Here is a 15,401-nt window from a genome sequence, read left to right on the forward strand (position 1 = left end):
TGATATCTTGACCAGATCTATGAGCCTGAACGTTGAGTGTCTAGTGAACCAGCACATGGTCCGGGAGAAGGCGCATCGCCTGGGTAAAGAGGTCGAGAGGATAGGGCATGAAGCAGCTTCCCTCCGATCCCAACTATCATCCGCTCGGGACTACATATCTCAACTTGAGGGGCGATCGAAGTGTTATGAGGACAAGCTGGCCGAGCAAGCTCATGTTCTGGCTGAGCGGGATCATGCTCTTGAAGAAGTGCAAGCGCTCCGGGTCAATGAAGCTGCTCAACTTGCTCACCTTGTTGAGGAGCTCAAGGCGAAAGGGGAAGAGATGGTGACTGGAGTGGCCGGCGCTTATGTAAATGCCCACAGAGATCTCCTGGCTGAGCTCAAGAAGCGTTACCCTGAGGAGGACTTCTCCTGGATGGCCAACCTGGCTCTCGAGGATGAAGGCGAGGAGAGTGAGGAGGCTGAGGGTGAGGGGGGAGACGGACAAAATGTAGATCAGGCTGGGGGTGATCCTCCAGCTGAATAACTTGTACAAATTTTTGAAATGAAATGAAATGGATTACCTCTTTTGTTCGATGAATGGTTGTGATCGGAAAATTTCTAAATTATTTAAACACTTGATTGTCTGAGTATGTTGAAATAACTGAAAGTGATTATTAACCTAAGTGTGAGAGATCGGAAAACACAATGAGCATGAGATCGGTAGGGAACCAACGCTAAACGAGACTTGATTAAAATTAGAAATTTAGCTTGAACATTTAAGATCGGGATCATCATTAAATCGGAACGGAACCTTTGATTATTCTTAAACTTTTGAAAGGGAGATCGGCAACAAAAATGGTAACAAAGATCTAGTGTCAGTTCAATTTCGTTTGTCAACAGAGATCAGGAATATACTTGACTGGTCAGGAGATTCGACAATGGGTTTGAGAGATCGGTGAGTGATTTAATAGACCGGTAAGGCTTTGACTGATGTGAGGACTTAGCATTGATTCAATTCCTTGTGAGGAGAGATTGGAAATGTGGTTATCTAGCACAGAGAGATCGGAAATGTGGTTAGCTGTCAAAGGGAGACTTAGCACTGGGGATCGGTTTCAAAGTTTATTAATTCTGGGGATCGGCCAAAATATGGTGTCGACAACTGAGATTAAGTTTATTCCTGAGTAATTTTATGATCACATTTTCACATCAGCGGGTGTGTTTATGATAAACAATTCTAGAGCTAAGTTGAATTTTGATAAATAAAATATGAGAGCTCTCATTTTTATTAATTGGACTAAATCTTTTGGGTAATAACCCAATTTATTTTAACTTTTGTATTATTTATCCCTAATATGCATTTCTATGTAAAAATTTATTTTTCTTATTTGAATCAATGACAGTAAAAAAGAAATTTTCTTTTTTTTTTAAGGCTTATAACTTGAACTCAAGACCTTACAATTTTAAAATTATTATTTAAACATTATCTATATACTATCTTCTATTTTAATTTATATTTCAAATTTTAATAATTATATATTGTAAGATAAAATTATTTAGTTAAGCATTACTTAATAGTATTCATTATAATAAGAAAAAAATAATTAAAGTGAAATTTAAAATTATTATACTTATGAATTATATATGTCAAAAATTTTGAATATATATATATATATATATATATATATATATATATATATATATATATATATATATATATATATATATATATAATTTATTAAAAATTAAATTTCAAATGTTATATCTTTTAAATTCTAAATATTTTATTTTTAAAATAAAATTATCATTTAAACATTATCTATTACTATCTTTCATTTTATTTTATATTTCAAATTTCAAATAATTAAATTTCAAATATCTCTTCTCGGTCGTAGATTGCCGACTTCAGATGCCCAAAAGAAGCCACTTTAACCCCAGCTACTCTGTGGCTTTTGGACTTGAAGGAATTGCTGCTTTCTCCCTCAAGTCTTTGAGTTTTACATCAATTTGCAAATTGGGCCTGTAGAGAGGAGAGCTGGAAGGAAAACTGAACTTAATTACAAGGGAAATTTACAGAGGAAGGAATATAGTGATTTATTTATGCTTTGAAGAAAAAAAAAATATAAAGATAAAGTTATTATATTATTATATTAAAAATAACTATTTATGTAATGCCCTCACCATAGGTAGTCCCTCACCATAACTTAAATGTCAAATTAAAATTAGGAAATAAAATAATTAACATAAATTAAATTTATGAATTTGAATTTGAAAAATGAGAAGAGAAAGAAGAAGAAAAGAAAAGAAAAGGAAAGAAAAGAAAAGAAAAGGAAATAGACTTATGGCATTTAAAAAAAAATAAAGTACAATAATTATAGAATATATATATATAAGACACAAGAGACAAAAATTCACCAACCACAAGTCTTCTTCATTTCCTCTTCTCTCTCTCCTTGCCGTCTCCATGTTCTCCCCCCTCCACCATTTTTGCTCAAGCTTTGAGCTTGAGTTTCTCTTCATTTATCCACCAAAACCCATGGTCCCCTTCATTAAAAATTTAGCCCACATCATAAGGAAGCTCTAGGTACCCATAGGAAGAAGGAAAGTTGAAGTTTTGGGAAAATTTCCAAGTTGGGTGACAAGAGGTTAGTGCTTTTCTCCCTTCGTTCTTCTTTAATACTTGAAAGTGACTTGAGATAAGTGGAAATTTCAAGAAATTAACAAGAAATTCATGAACCCATGATGTCCCCAAATTTTGGCAGCCATGAAATGTGTTGGGCTTTATTGTGTTCAAATAATGTAAATGAGTTTAGAGATGATGATTGATATGATTATATGTATGAGAAGTGAAAAGGGATTGAATTGATTGAGTTTGAAACTTGGAAATTAGGGTTTGTGCACATGACTTGGAGATTTTGTGTAAATGCTTGAAATTTGACCTAATTGGGATGAGATTATTGCTTATAGTAGTTTATTGCATGCAAATTGAAGTAAGGAAGTTGGAGGAGATTAAGTTTTGGAAGTGTCAATTTTCTGCAGGTTGTGTTTGTTGAGGGCAGTGTACATTTTAGGCTATAAATAAAATTGTGTGACCCCAATTGTTATGAGGCCAATTGGAGGTGAAATTAGACCCAAAATAACCCATTTTCCATGAAGAAACCATGCCCAAATTCTGTCCAAAACTTGAGCTAAATACTGCCCAAATTCGGATTTCCCTGCACCCAACCCAGAAAATGACCAAATGAACAATACGTGTTCATTTGGTCATAACTCTCTCTATACTGGTCCAAATGACCTAAACATTTACCTATGAAAAGTTTAGACATAAGGCTACACTTTTCATGAAGACCACTTAACCCAGTTTTGCCTTTAACAAATTCAAATTGTTAGCACAATTTGGGTCACTGAAACTACCAACCCAGAAAATGACCAAATGAATAGTACGTGTTCATTTGGTCATAACTCTCTATATATTGGTCCAAATGACCTAAACTTTTACCCATGGAAAGTTTAGACATAGGGCTACACTTTTCATGAAGACCACTTAACCCAGTTTTGCCTTTAACAAATTCAAATTGGTAGCACAAGTTGGGTCACTGAAACTGCCAACCCAGAAAATGACCAAATGAATAGTACGTGTTCATTTGGTCATAACTCTCTCTATACTGGTCCAAATAACCTAAACTCTTACGCATGGGAAGTTTAGACATAGGGCTACACTTTTCATGAAGACCACTTAACCCAGTTTTGCCTTTAACAAATTCAAATTGGTAGCACAAGTTGGGCCACTGAAACTGCCAACCCAGAAAATGACCAAATGAACAGTACGTGTTCATTTGGTCATAACTCTCTCTATACTGGTCCAAATGACCCAAAATTTCACCCATGGAAAGTTTAGACATAGGGCTACACTTTTCATGAAGACCACTTAACCCAGTTTTGCCTTTAACCAATTCAAATTGGTAGCACAAGTTGGGTCACTAAAACTGCCAACCCAGAAATTGTCCAAAAATACTGTCCCTGTGGTATGCTTGACCAGTTTTTGGCAAAAATGCCATAACTTGGTCTGCAAAGCTGCAAATTGAGTGAAACTAGTGCTAAAAGTTTTATGAGACATAGCACAACAATTTTTATGTTTTGACCAAGCTCTAAAAACCATTGCATCCTAGGGAAAATATTAGCCAAAGTTAGGAAGTGAAATCTGGAAAATGTTAAGTTGAACCCAGAATGCCATTTGATACCCGTGTGTTCATTTGGCCATAACTCCCACTAGGAAATTCCATTTGAGATGTGCAAATATGATATGGAAACATGATACTTAGGGCTACAATATTGATTTAGACACCTTTGCCAAATTCTAAGTGTAAAGACCCTAAAAAGAGGGTCAAACATACTGCCCTGAAGTTGGTTATTGCCCTTATAGGACTGAGAGTCCAGGTTAATTCACTGACTATAACTCACTATACCAAGCTTGAAAAATTATGAAATTGTACCTGGGAGTCCCTAAGACATAGAGGAACATATCTGGTGAAGGAACCTAAGTCTAAAATTGACCATAAAATGATCAAATGACTGGTCAAATTTTATTGACCAGGAATTGTAAATTCTGGATAGCTTAGAGGCAAAGGGACCAGTTATGGTATTTTGACCATAACTTGAGTTCTATAACTCCAAATTCAGTGATTCAAAAACTGAAATTCAAGTTTAAACATAGAGGAGAAATTGTTATGAAGGAATTGTGACTAAATAGACATCCCAACCTAGTCAAATTCCTAGATAAAGATAACACATCAACATGAACCTAATGAAAGGTTCATGGGAAAAATGCTATATAGGATAATTAAAATACTCATAAGGATAATTAAATATTAAAAATGATATGAATATGTAAATTGGGACTAATGTCCTATTAATATGAAATTAATAGTACCAATGAACAGTACTAAATATATTAACAGTCAATAGTGCTAAAATAATTAAAAATATTTAATTGCACATAGTATACCTAGACTTATTTATTTAGTTGGATAAATTGGTATATCAATTGGAGACTACAGATAGCAGTATTGCCTACCGAGAAAATCATGAACTGACAATATATGTCTGGTATGATTGTTCTACAGGCTATATGCCTACTTACTGGCCATTGTGCCTACTTTATTTCTGGCTTTACAAGCTCGATGTGTCTCGTGCGACAACCGGCCTCGTGCAGCGGATGTATATTGGGTAGACATATGGCTGTCTAACCCGTAAACTCCCGTGTATCCAGCTTTTATAATTTATTATAGTTTTCTTGGGCATTGATAATAATTAATTAATACTGAATATACAATAAGTAAACAGGAAAGATCCCAATAATGTTAATTGTTTCCAAAGAGCAATAAAAATGTAAAAGACCCAGAAATTATGATTTGCAGATATTAATTCAATTGTTTAATTATTATTATTATAAATTATGCACCACTAAGCGTTATGCTTAGCGCATTGGTTTTCCATCGTGTAGGTACTGAAGATCAGCAGCTGCCATAGTAGTATTCGAACAGAGTTCCGACCAGATCTGCCACCGACTAGAGTCACCTCACCAGTCTTTTGTATTTTGGTAGGGCCCATGTATAGACTAGTATTTTGGTTCATTATGTTTAGTCATGATGTAATTACTAGTTTATGATGTATTTCATTTTAAACTTGTAATTAAACTTTGAGATTGAAATGAAAACTTGTAATTTATTATCTATGAATTTCTATATGAATGCAATAGATAATACTTCATTTTTAGATCTCATAAATAATTGTAAATGATATGATACATGAGAATATGATATGGAAATGTGTGAAATGAATATGGACATGTTAACAGGTGATTAGTAGAACCGCCATATGCTAATAAAATAAGGGAGGCTCTGTCCGGGTCTCCACAGAAATAAGATAAAAAAAAAAATTTCTACACATAGAATACATGTTTTAAATGACATCAAAAGTTTACAATAGATATGATAAAACAAGATAGGGTGCTCCGGCACCGAATGTAGCACTTCTTGCTAGGCTATACGGTAGACGGGTAAGGGACGTCACATTTAGTGGTATCAGAGCAGAGGTTTAGGCGGTCCTAGACCTAGATAGATAAAAAGAAATAGTTGTATCACATGCATGGGCCTTTAGATAGAGTCAAGGTGACATTAATGTAGATCTGTTCTTTGTCTTTTTTATAAGATCGATGGCATCTGATCCTTCAGAGCACGGACCTCCAAGACCGATAGAGGAGGAAGTAGAGAGTCACGCACCTGCACCTGCGTTTAGTCAGGGGCGTAGTAGTAGTAGAGCAGAATCATTGTTGGGTACTTTAGTAAGGACACAACAGGCCTTCCTAGAGCAAATGACTCAATTGCTCCGTCAGGTCACTGGAGCTATGCCACCACTTCCCAAGCTAGTATATAGGACCCCAGTAGAGAGAGTTAGAAATGATGAGTAGTTTAGGAGAGACAGGCAGTGCAAGAGAGGGTCTGGACTTGGCCAGTCCAGCGTAGCTGCTACAGAGAGCAAGAGACCCAGGGGGTCTCAGGGTTAGATTCAGAGTAGAGAACAGAGGCAGAGGTTCCGATTTGTCCCGAGGAGAAGAGGTCAGATGAGTGTATCAATTGACAATTCTGTGGGTCTTATAGCACGGAGATCAACCCCGATGCCAGTTTGTACACATTGTGGGAAGAACCACAGAGGAAAGTGTAGATTGCTAACGGGTGGATGTTTCAGATGTAGGTCCACAGAGCATTTTTGAGAGATTGCCCATGGAGGAGTGCTCCCACAGCTCCACCACAGACTCAGAAGTCTGCCTCGACAATACAGAGGGGTAGAAGACTAATGAGACCAGAGATAGCTGGTACATCACAGAGAGCTTCTAAGACTATAGAACAGCCCGAGGCTAAAGTAGCACCCCGCGTATACGCTATGGCTCGAGAGAAGCCAAATCCGTTAGACGTTATCAGAGGTACATTTCCTAATTATAATACCTTTAAGTATGTATTGATAGACCCTAACTATGTTCACCCCTATATATGCATTGTACCTCCTGTTGAAAGAGGATACCGATAGATGGGTCAGAAGATGACATACTTGTCACCAACCCTTTAGGTCACCAGGTGATTGTAGATTATCAACCGAAAAGGATCGTGTTAAAGATAATAGATGGAAATGAGAAGGAGGCTGTATATGAGATGAAAGAAGATGAGTACAGAACTGGTTGGAAAATTAAAAAAAAATGAGTTAGTCTATTGGGATATACTGTGGTAACTATGCAATGCTCTTGATGTTTGTGCTGTAAGTTGCAGATTACAGTACCGACATGGGACTATTATGTAAAGCTATGTATTTTCAATAGTAAATCGAGATAAGGATAAGATTGTAGAATAAGGATTAATAAGACAGACTAAAATAAAAAAGTAAAGTATTATAACACAAAAAGGTGAAAAGATAAGGAGATAGCGGTCCCTCGATTAATTACACTGTGTAAATTTCGAGGACGAAATTTTATTTAGAAGGGAAGAATTGTAACGCCCTCACCATAGGTAGTCTGTACAATTTACTGTTCCGACGACTCATGTCTGTTCGGACAGTCAGGATGTCTGGAACTACACTTAAACTATAGTGAGGAGACATAAATTAATGAAATAAATATTAAAAAATATAGGAAAAATTTTGAGAAAAATAAATTAAAGTTTAGAGAATTTATAAATTGGTATAAAATAATAAAAATAACCCGATGAGCATCATGAAAGGCATTTTGGTCATTTTACCCCTAGAGGTAAATTTTGACTTAAATGTCAAATTAAAATTAGGAAATAAAATAATTAACATAAATTAAATTTATGAATTTGAATTTGAAAAATGAGAAGAGAAAGAAGAAGAAAAGAAAAGAAAAGGAAAGAAAAGAAAAGAAAGGAAATAGACTTATGGCATTTAAAAAAAATAAAGTACAATAATTATAGAATATATATATATATATATATATATATATATATATATATATATATATATATATATATATAAGACACAAGAGACAAAAATTCACCAACCACAAGTCTTCTTCATTTCCTCTTCTCTCTCTCCTTGCCGTCTCCATGTTCTCCCCCCTCCACCATTTTTGCTCAAGCTTTGAGCTTGAGTTTCTCTTCATTTATCCACCAAAACCCATGGTCCCCTTCATTAAAAATTTAGTCCACATCATAAGGAAGCTCTAGGTACCCATAGGAAGAAGGAAAGTTGAAGTTTTGGGAAAATTTCCAAGTTGGGTGACAAGAGGTTAGTGCTTTTCTCCCTTCCTTCTTCTTTAATACTTGAAAGTGACTTGAGATAAGTGGAAATTTCAAGAAATTAACAAGAAATTCATGAACCCATGATGTCCCCAAATTTTGGCAGCCATGAAATGTGTTGGGCTTTATTGTGTTCAAATAATGTAAATAAGTTTAGAGATGATGATTGATATGATTATATGTATGAGAAGTGAAAAGGGATTGAATTGATTGAGTTTGAAACTTGGAAATTAGGGTTTGTGTACATGACTTGGAGATTTTGTGTAAATGCTTGAAATTTGACCTAATTGGGATGAGATTATTGCTTATAGAAGTGCATTGCATGCAAATTGAAGTAAGGAAGTTGGAGGAGATTAAGTTTTGGAAGTGTCAATTTTCTACAGGTTGTGTTTGTTGAGGGCAGTGTACATTTTAGGCCATAAATAAAATTGTGTGACCCCAATTGGTATGAGGCCAATTGGAGGTGAAATTAGACCCAAAATAGCCCATTTTCCATGAAGAAACCATGCCCAAATTCTGTCCAAAACTTGAGCTAAATACTGCCCAAATTCGGATTTCCCTGCACCCAACCCAGAAAATGACCAAATGAACAATACGTGTTCATTTGGTCATAACTCTCTCTATACTGGTCCAAATGACCTAAACATTTACCCATGAAAAGTTTAGACATAAGGCTACACTTTTCATGAAGACCACTTAACCCAGTTTTGCCTTTAACAAATTCAAATTGTTAGCACAATTTGGGTCACTGAAACTGCCAACCCAGAAAATGACCAAATGAATAGTACGTGTTCATTTGGTCATAACTCTCTCTATATTGGTCCAAATGACCTAAACTTTTACCCATGGAAAGTTTAGACATAGGGCTACACTTTTCATGAAGACCACTTAACCTAGTTTTGCCTTTAACAAATTCAAATTGGTAGCACAAGTTGGGTCACTGAAACTGCCAACCCAGAAAATGACCAAATGAATAGTATGTGTTCATTTGGTCATAACTCTCTCTATACTGGTCCAAATAACCTAAACTCTTACGCATGGGAAGTTTAGACATAGGGCTACACTTTTCATGAAGACCACTTAACCCAGTTTTGCCTTTAACAAATTCAAATTGGTAGCACAAGTTGGGTCACTGAAACTGCCAACCCAGAAAATGACCAAATGAACAGTACGTGTTCATTTGGTCATAACTCTCTCTATACTGGTCCAAATGACCCAAAATTTCACCCATGGAAAGTTTAGACATAGGGCTACACTTTTCATGAAGACCACTTAACCCAGTTTTGCCTTTAACCAATTCAAATTGGTAGCACAAGTTGGGTCACTAAAACTGCCAACCCAGAAATTGTCCAAAAATACTGTCCCTTTGGTATGCTTGACCAGTTTTGGCAAAAATGCCATAACTTGGTCTGCAAAGCTGCAAATTGAGTGAAACTAGTGCTAAAAGTTTTATGAGACATAGCACAACAATTTTTATGTTTTGACCAAGCTCTAAAAACCATTGCATCCTAGGGAAAATATTAGCCAAAGTTAGGAAGTGAAATCTGGAAAATGTTAAGTTGAACCCAGAATGCCATTTGATACCCGTGTGTTCATTTGGCCATAACTCCCACTAGGAAATTCCATTTGAGATGTGCAAATATGATCTGGAAACATGATACTTAGGGCTACAATATTGATTTAGACACCTTTGCCAAATTCTAAGTGTAAAGACCCTAAAAAGAGGGTCAAACATACTACCCTGAAGTTGGTTATTGCCCTTATAGGACTGAGAGTCCAGGTTAATACACTGACTATAACTCACTATACCAAGCTTGAAAAATTATGAAATTGTACCTGGGAGTCCCTAAGACATAGAGGAACATATCTTGTGAAGGAACTAAGTCTAAAATTGACCATAAAATGATCAAATGACTGGTCAAATTTTATTGACCAGGAATTATAAATTCTGGACAGCTTAGAGGCAAAGGGACCAGTTATGGTATTTTGACCATAACTTGAGTTCTATAACTCCAAATTCAGTGATTCAAAAACTGAAATTCAAGTTTAAACATAGAGGAGCAATTGTTATGAAGGAATTGTGACTAAATAGACATCCCAACCTAGTCAAATTCCTAGATAAAGATAACACATCAACATGAACCTAATGAAAGGTTCATGGGAAAAATGCTATATAGGATAATTAAAATACTCATAAGGATAATTAAATATTAAAAATGATATGAATATGTAAATTGGGACTAATGTCCTATTAATATGAAATTAATAGTACCAATGAACAGTACTAAAAAATATTAACGTCAATAGTGCTAAAATAATTAAAAATGTTTAATTGCCTATAGTATACCTAGACTTATTTATTTAGTTGGATAAATTGGTATACCATTTGGGGACTACAGATAGCAGTACTGCCTACCGAGAAAATCATGAACTGACAATATATGTCTGGTATGATTGTTCTACAGGCTATATGCCTACTTACTGGCCATTGTGCCTACTTTATTTCTGGCTTTACAAGCCTGACAGCGGGTCTCGTGCCCGACAGCTGGCCTCGTGCCTGACAGATGTATATTGGGTAGACATATGGCTGTCTAACCCGTAAACTCCCGTGTATCCAGCTTTTATAATTTGTTATAGGTTTCTTGGGCATTGATAATAATTAATTAATACTGAATATACAATAAGCAAACAGGAAAGATCCCAATAATGTTAATTGTTTCCAAAGAGCAATAAAAATGTAAAAGACCTAGAAATTATGATTTGCAGATATTAATTCAATTGTTTAATTATTGTTATTATAAATTATGCACCACTAAGCGTTATGCTTAGCGCATTGGTTTTCCATCGCGTAGGTACTGAAGATCAGCAGCTGCCACAGTAGTATTCGAACAGAGTTCCGACCAGATCTGCCACCGACTAGAGTCACCTCACCAGTTTTTTGTATTTTGGTAGGGCCCATGTATAGACTAGTATTTTGGTTCATTATGTTTAGTCATGATGTAATTACTAGTTTATGATGTATTTCATTTTAGACTTGTAATTAAACTTTGAGATTGAAATGAAAACTTGTAATTTATTATCTATGAATTTCTATATGAATGCAATAGATAATACTTCATTTTTAGATCTCATAAATAATTGTAAATGATATGATACATGAGAATATGATATGGAAATGTGTGAAATGAATATGGACATGCTAACAGGTGATTAGTGGAACCGCCAGATGCTAATAAAATAAGGGAGGCTCTGTCCGGGTCTCCACAGAAATAAGATAAAAAAAAAAAAATTTTCTACACATAGAATACATGTTTTAAATGACATCAAAAGTTTACAATAGATATGATAAAACAAGATAGGGTGCTCCGGCACCGAATGTGGCACTTCTTGCTCGGCTATACGGTAGACGGGTAAGGGGCGTCACAATTTATAAAAAAGGCATAATGAAAAAAAAATTAATGGTATATTTCCTTTCCGCCTAATTTGAATAGAAAACAAAATGATTCAAATGATTTTTCACAAAATTTTTTATAATTTTATTTTCTTTCTTATAAAATATGGAAATCAGACTTTTTATTTTTCATTTTCTTTTATTTCTATCAATAAAATAAGAGAATTGTCTATTTTCTCTTTTCATACTGTTTCCTCTCTTTTTTCTGTCTTATAAAATATGTCGTTATGATTTGTGTTAAATTAACGTTTCGAGTCTTTGTATTTTAAAAAATAAATTATTTTTTTTTTATTTTTTTATATAATTGACTTCAATCGAGATTTAAATTTGAAAATTTTATAATTTTAGAGATGACTCTAATTCTATTGACCATAACTTATAAATATTTAAATTTCATGTTTTTTCATTATTTTTGTCGATATAATCAATAATTAATAAATTAAAAGGTGAGCGGTAAATAAAAATATTCATAATAATAAAATTTAAGCGTAAGATGGTAATTATCGTAAGATATTAATGTATTTTTAAGTTAAGGAAATCAATGGAAAGTTGAAACTATATAATAAAATTAAAACTAAAAAAAAAAAATCTATTGAATAATTGAACCGTCAGGTCGACTGAGTCATATTGAATTGCTTTTTTATCTGGTTCAATAATAAACTTAGACTAATTTAAAGGCTGATTCATTGGTTTACCAGTTCAATCGGCGGGTTTGAACCAAATTTAACAACTATGCATTTATATCTAAATTAAGAGATTTGCAAATAAGAAAAATGCTTCATTTGTGGTCTAATTTAAGAATTTTAACTCTTAAATAATAAGGTGAGAAGTCAATTCATTTTATTTTTATAAGTTATGTTATCCCTTGTTATTTTTGTTATTAATTTGGCTTCGATTGTGATTTGAATTTGAGATTTTATATTTTTAAAGACAATTGCAATACTATTGAATTAAAGTTGGTTAATTGCTAACCCTTGGTTTAGTGCTTTATAATTTTTATATTAGAAATGGTGGTTTCAGAGAAATAAGGAGAATGGTAAGGAGTTGGTTGCTCACTCTTTCAACTCCCTGGACACATATACAAAAGGAAAGAGTCAAATGTATAGAAATGAAAAAACAAAGCATATAGTCTCTAACCATGTTGCCGCAAACAAAGGTTCTCCAAGAAATCTCAGATGTGAAGATAATGCTCCCAAGCCACACACAAGTCCTAAGCACAGAAAATGGGTGATGACATAGGAGGAAAAAGGAAGGGATGTTAATCTTGTTATAATCTCTCTCTCTCTTCTCTCTCTTTACTTTCTTGATGCTTCTAAGTCCCTTTCTCTAGCTTAATTTGCATTCTTGTTCGGGTATCAACTTGCAATTGTAAATTAAGCAGAAGGCTATTCTTGGGAAATGGATGCTGCACAATTTGCCAAACGTGCAATTTGCCAGAATGATATCTTTAACTTTAACCCAATAATAACAACAGGAATGCAGGCAGCTCGTATGCTTGTAATCTCCCGCATTTTTCATCTTATCTTGACACCTTCAGGACAACCAGGACCTGTTGAAAATATTATTGTATGCATTTCCAGTCTTTCTTTGATACAAGAGCAGATTTTGAAGGTTTTTGCAGTACTTCATATGTTGTTATTTTTTTGCTGTTTTGTTTTTCAGGCTGGACTAGTGCTAGGTCCTTCATTGTTGTGCAAAATGAAAAAACTTCAGGAATTCTTTATCCAGTCTTCTTCTATAGAATACTATCAACTTCTGACATTCAATTTTCGAGTCATTTTTATGTTCTTGATTGGTTTGGACACAGATGTTCCTTATATGAGGCGAAATCTGCGTTTGGCAAGCACTCTTGCATTTGAAGGTATAATTGCATTCACCCTTTTTGGAGCAGCTTCTGCAATCGCTATCCTCCGTTTATTGAAGTAAATGGACATTGGTAATTGTTTTTCCATTGATTCTAGCAAATTCAATTGACAAAACTGGATGTTCCCTGCTAACTAACCAGTTATCATCATCCTATACATAAGGTGATCACCAAATGACTAAATAATTTCAAATCAGATGATGGTCAATCACTGTATATAACTAATTACTAACTATAGTAGACAATTGGAAATAATATCCCAATCATCCGGTGATAGTGATAGCTCGAACTCACAAGAATTCTCATTCAGATATTTGGATACGATGTCCTCTGTGGGTTGTATCTGGATGTCCTCTGTGGGATGTATCTGGATGTCCTCTGGGGGATATATCTGAACAGGTTCAGGCATTGGTGGTGTCATACCAGTAGCATAAGTTCGATAAGATCCATAGTTGGCAGCTGCAAACATTGCTCGTTGAAAATTGGCAGCTTCTAACATTGCTTGGTGATGATCATAATTGTTGATTGGAACATAAGGAGGATTTTCATAAAATGCACTTGGATTCTCTTGGATTGGGATTGAAACAATTTGCTTATTGTCATTAAGGACGTTTGTGTAGGCTGGAGGATCGCTATTTTTGTCAACATCCCTAACAACATCAGCAGTTTGATCATCTAACTCTGCAGATTGTTCCTCATTTGAAAGTCGACTTCTCAAATTGTCTTTCGCATCCCTCTTATATATCCTGCATAAAACCCAATTATCCAACTGCCACAGAAAAAGAAAAGAGAATTAATCAAACAAAAGAAAAATTAATGAACAACAAACAAGAAATTTAAATATTTATTTAATTACCCTCATATCATCGGTACTTGTTTTGATTCTTGGAGGGGCATCACTGACCCTATATTCATGCATAATCCAGTTAGTCTTTGTACCATTTGGAGGCTTTCCCATGTAGAAAACAAGTGCCTTCCTATATCCAACCACAGCACCCTTATATTTAACAGCTTTATCCGCTCCAGTTGCCTTCCAGTATCCACCACCGGCATCTCGTTTTGGTCTACTTCCATTTGGATATTTCTTGTCCCTTGGAGTAAAAAAGTACCATTCTTTCTCCCCACATTGCCAATACTCCTCTGTTCATCAAAACAAGGAATAGGTAAATCCATCGACAAAACATAGATTTAATCATAACATTGCAAAACAAAATCATAGTGGAAAAGAAGAAAAAAAATTATAAAATTGCAAAAACAAAATCATCGCGTAAATATATGTATAAGCATGGAAATAGGTTGTGTTAAAGATCAAAGAACCTGCAAGCTTCTCGGGATTGTACTCATAAAGTTTAACCTCCATGATCTTGTTTGGAGGCAAGGGTTGATTGGCTATCTTGTTTTTCAAGTAATGAACGACAAGCTCTCCGTCCAAAGGGCGAAACCTATACCCGGGTGGAAAAGAATTAAAATAATCAATATCAATGAAGTTCTTTCTGTTGTTGTCATTGATGGGGTCTGTTCGAGGTTGACGAGTAGCGGTAACAGAAGCATTGGACTGCTGCTGTGTCACCTCCATAATTGGACTCTTGCGAGGAATTTTTTCCCGAGAAGGCTGATGCAAGCTAACGTAAAAGTATTGAAATTCTCTCTCCCTCAACTTTCTCTCATTTATATGAATAGACTTCTAATAAAAATTAAAATAACCCTAAAAGATAGATTTTCAAGACTTAGTATTTATCTATTCTTATTAGAAACCCAGTTTGAAACTAGATAAGTGTGGGGCAGACACAAGTTTTATTAATAT

At 34.7% G+C, this 15,401-nt stretch overlaps 1 protein-coding gene across 1 annotated transcript; it reads right to left on the reverse strand.

The window, feature by feature from the left end:
* Positions 1 to 13,684: 13,684 nt before the first annotated feature.
* LOC131182415 (NAC transcription factor 32-like) lies at positions 13,685 to 15,173 on the reverse strand. The gene is made up of 3 exons (XM_058151966.1): positions 14,915 to 15,173; positions 14,454 to 14,737; positions 13,685 to 14,366 (listed from the first exon to the last, which is right to left on the reverse strand). Exons 1-3 carry the CDS (start codon positions 15,171 to 15,173, stop codon positions 13,830 to 13,832), a joined length of 1,080 nt encoding a protein of 359 aa, XP_058007949.1. The 3' UTR covers positions 13,685 to 13,829.
* Between the last annotated feature and the right edge of the window lie 228 nt (positions 15,174 to 15,401).

Source organism: Hevea brasiliensis, chromosome 8 (genome assembly GCF_030052815.1).
Source record: "Hevea brasiliensis isolate MT/VB/25A 57/8 chromosome 8, ASM3005281v1, whole genome shotgun sequence".
Taxonomy (NCBI): Eukaryota; Viridiplantae; Streptophyta; class Magnoliopsida; order Malpighiales; family Euphorbiaceae; genus Hevea; species Hevea brasiliensis.

Bases quoted from the DNA above. Each gene is read 5' to 3' on its own strand.
- LOC131182415 (XM_058151966.1), bottom strand. From the start codon at position 15,173: ATGGAGGTGACACAGCAGCAGTCCAATGCTTCTGTTACCGCTACTCGT. The intron at 14,738-14,914 runs GTTCTTTGATCT...TTTGATGAACAG, and splicing joins CAATCCCGAGAAGCTTGCAG to AGGAGTATTGGCAATGTGGG. The intron at 14,367-14,453 runs GTAATTAAATAA...TTTCTGTGGCAG, and splicing joins CAAGTACCGATGATATGAGG to TTGGATAATTGGGTTTTATG.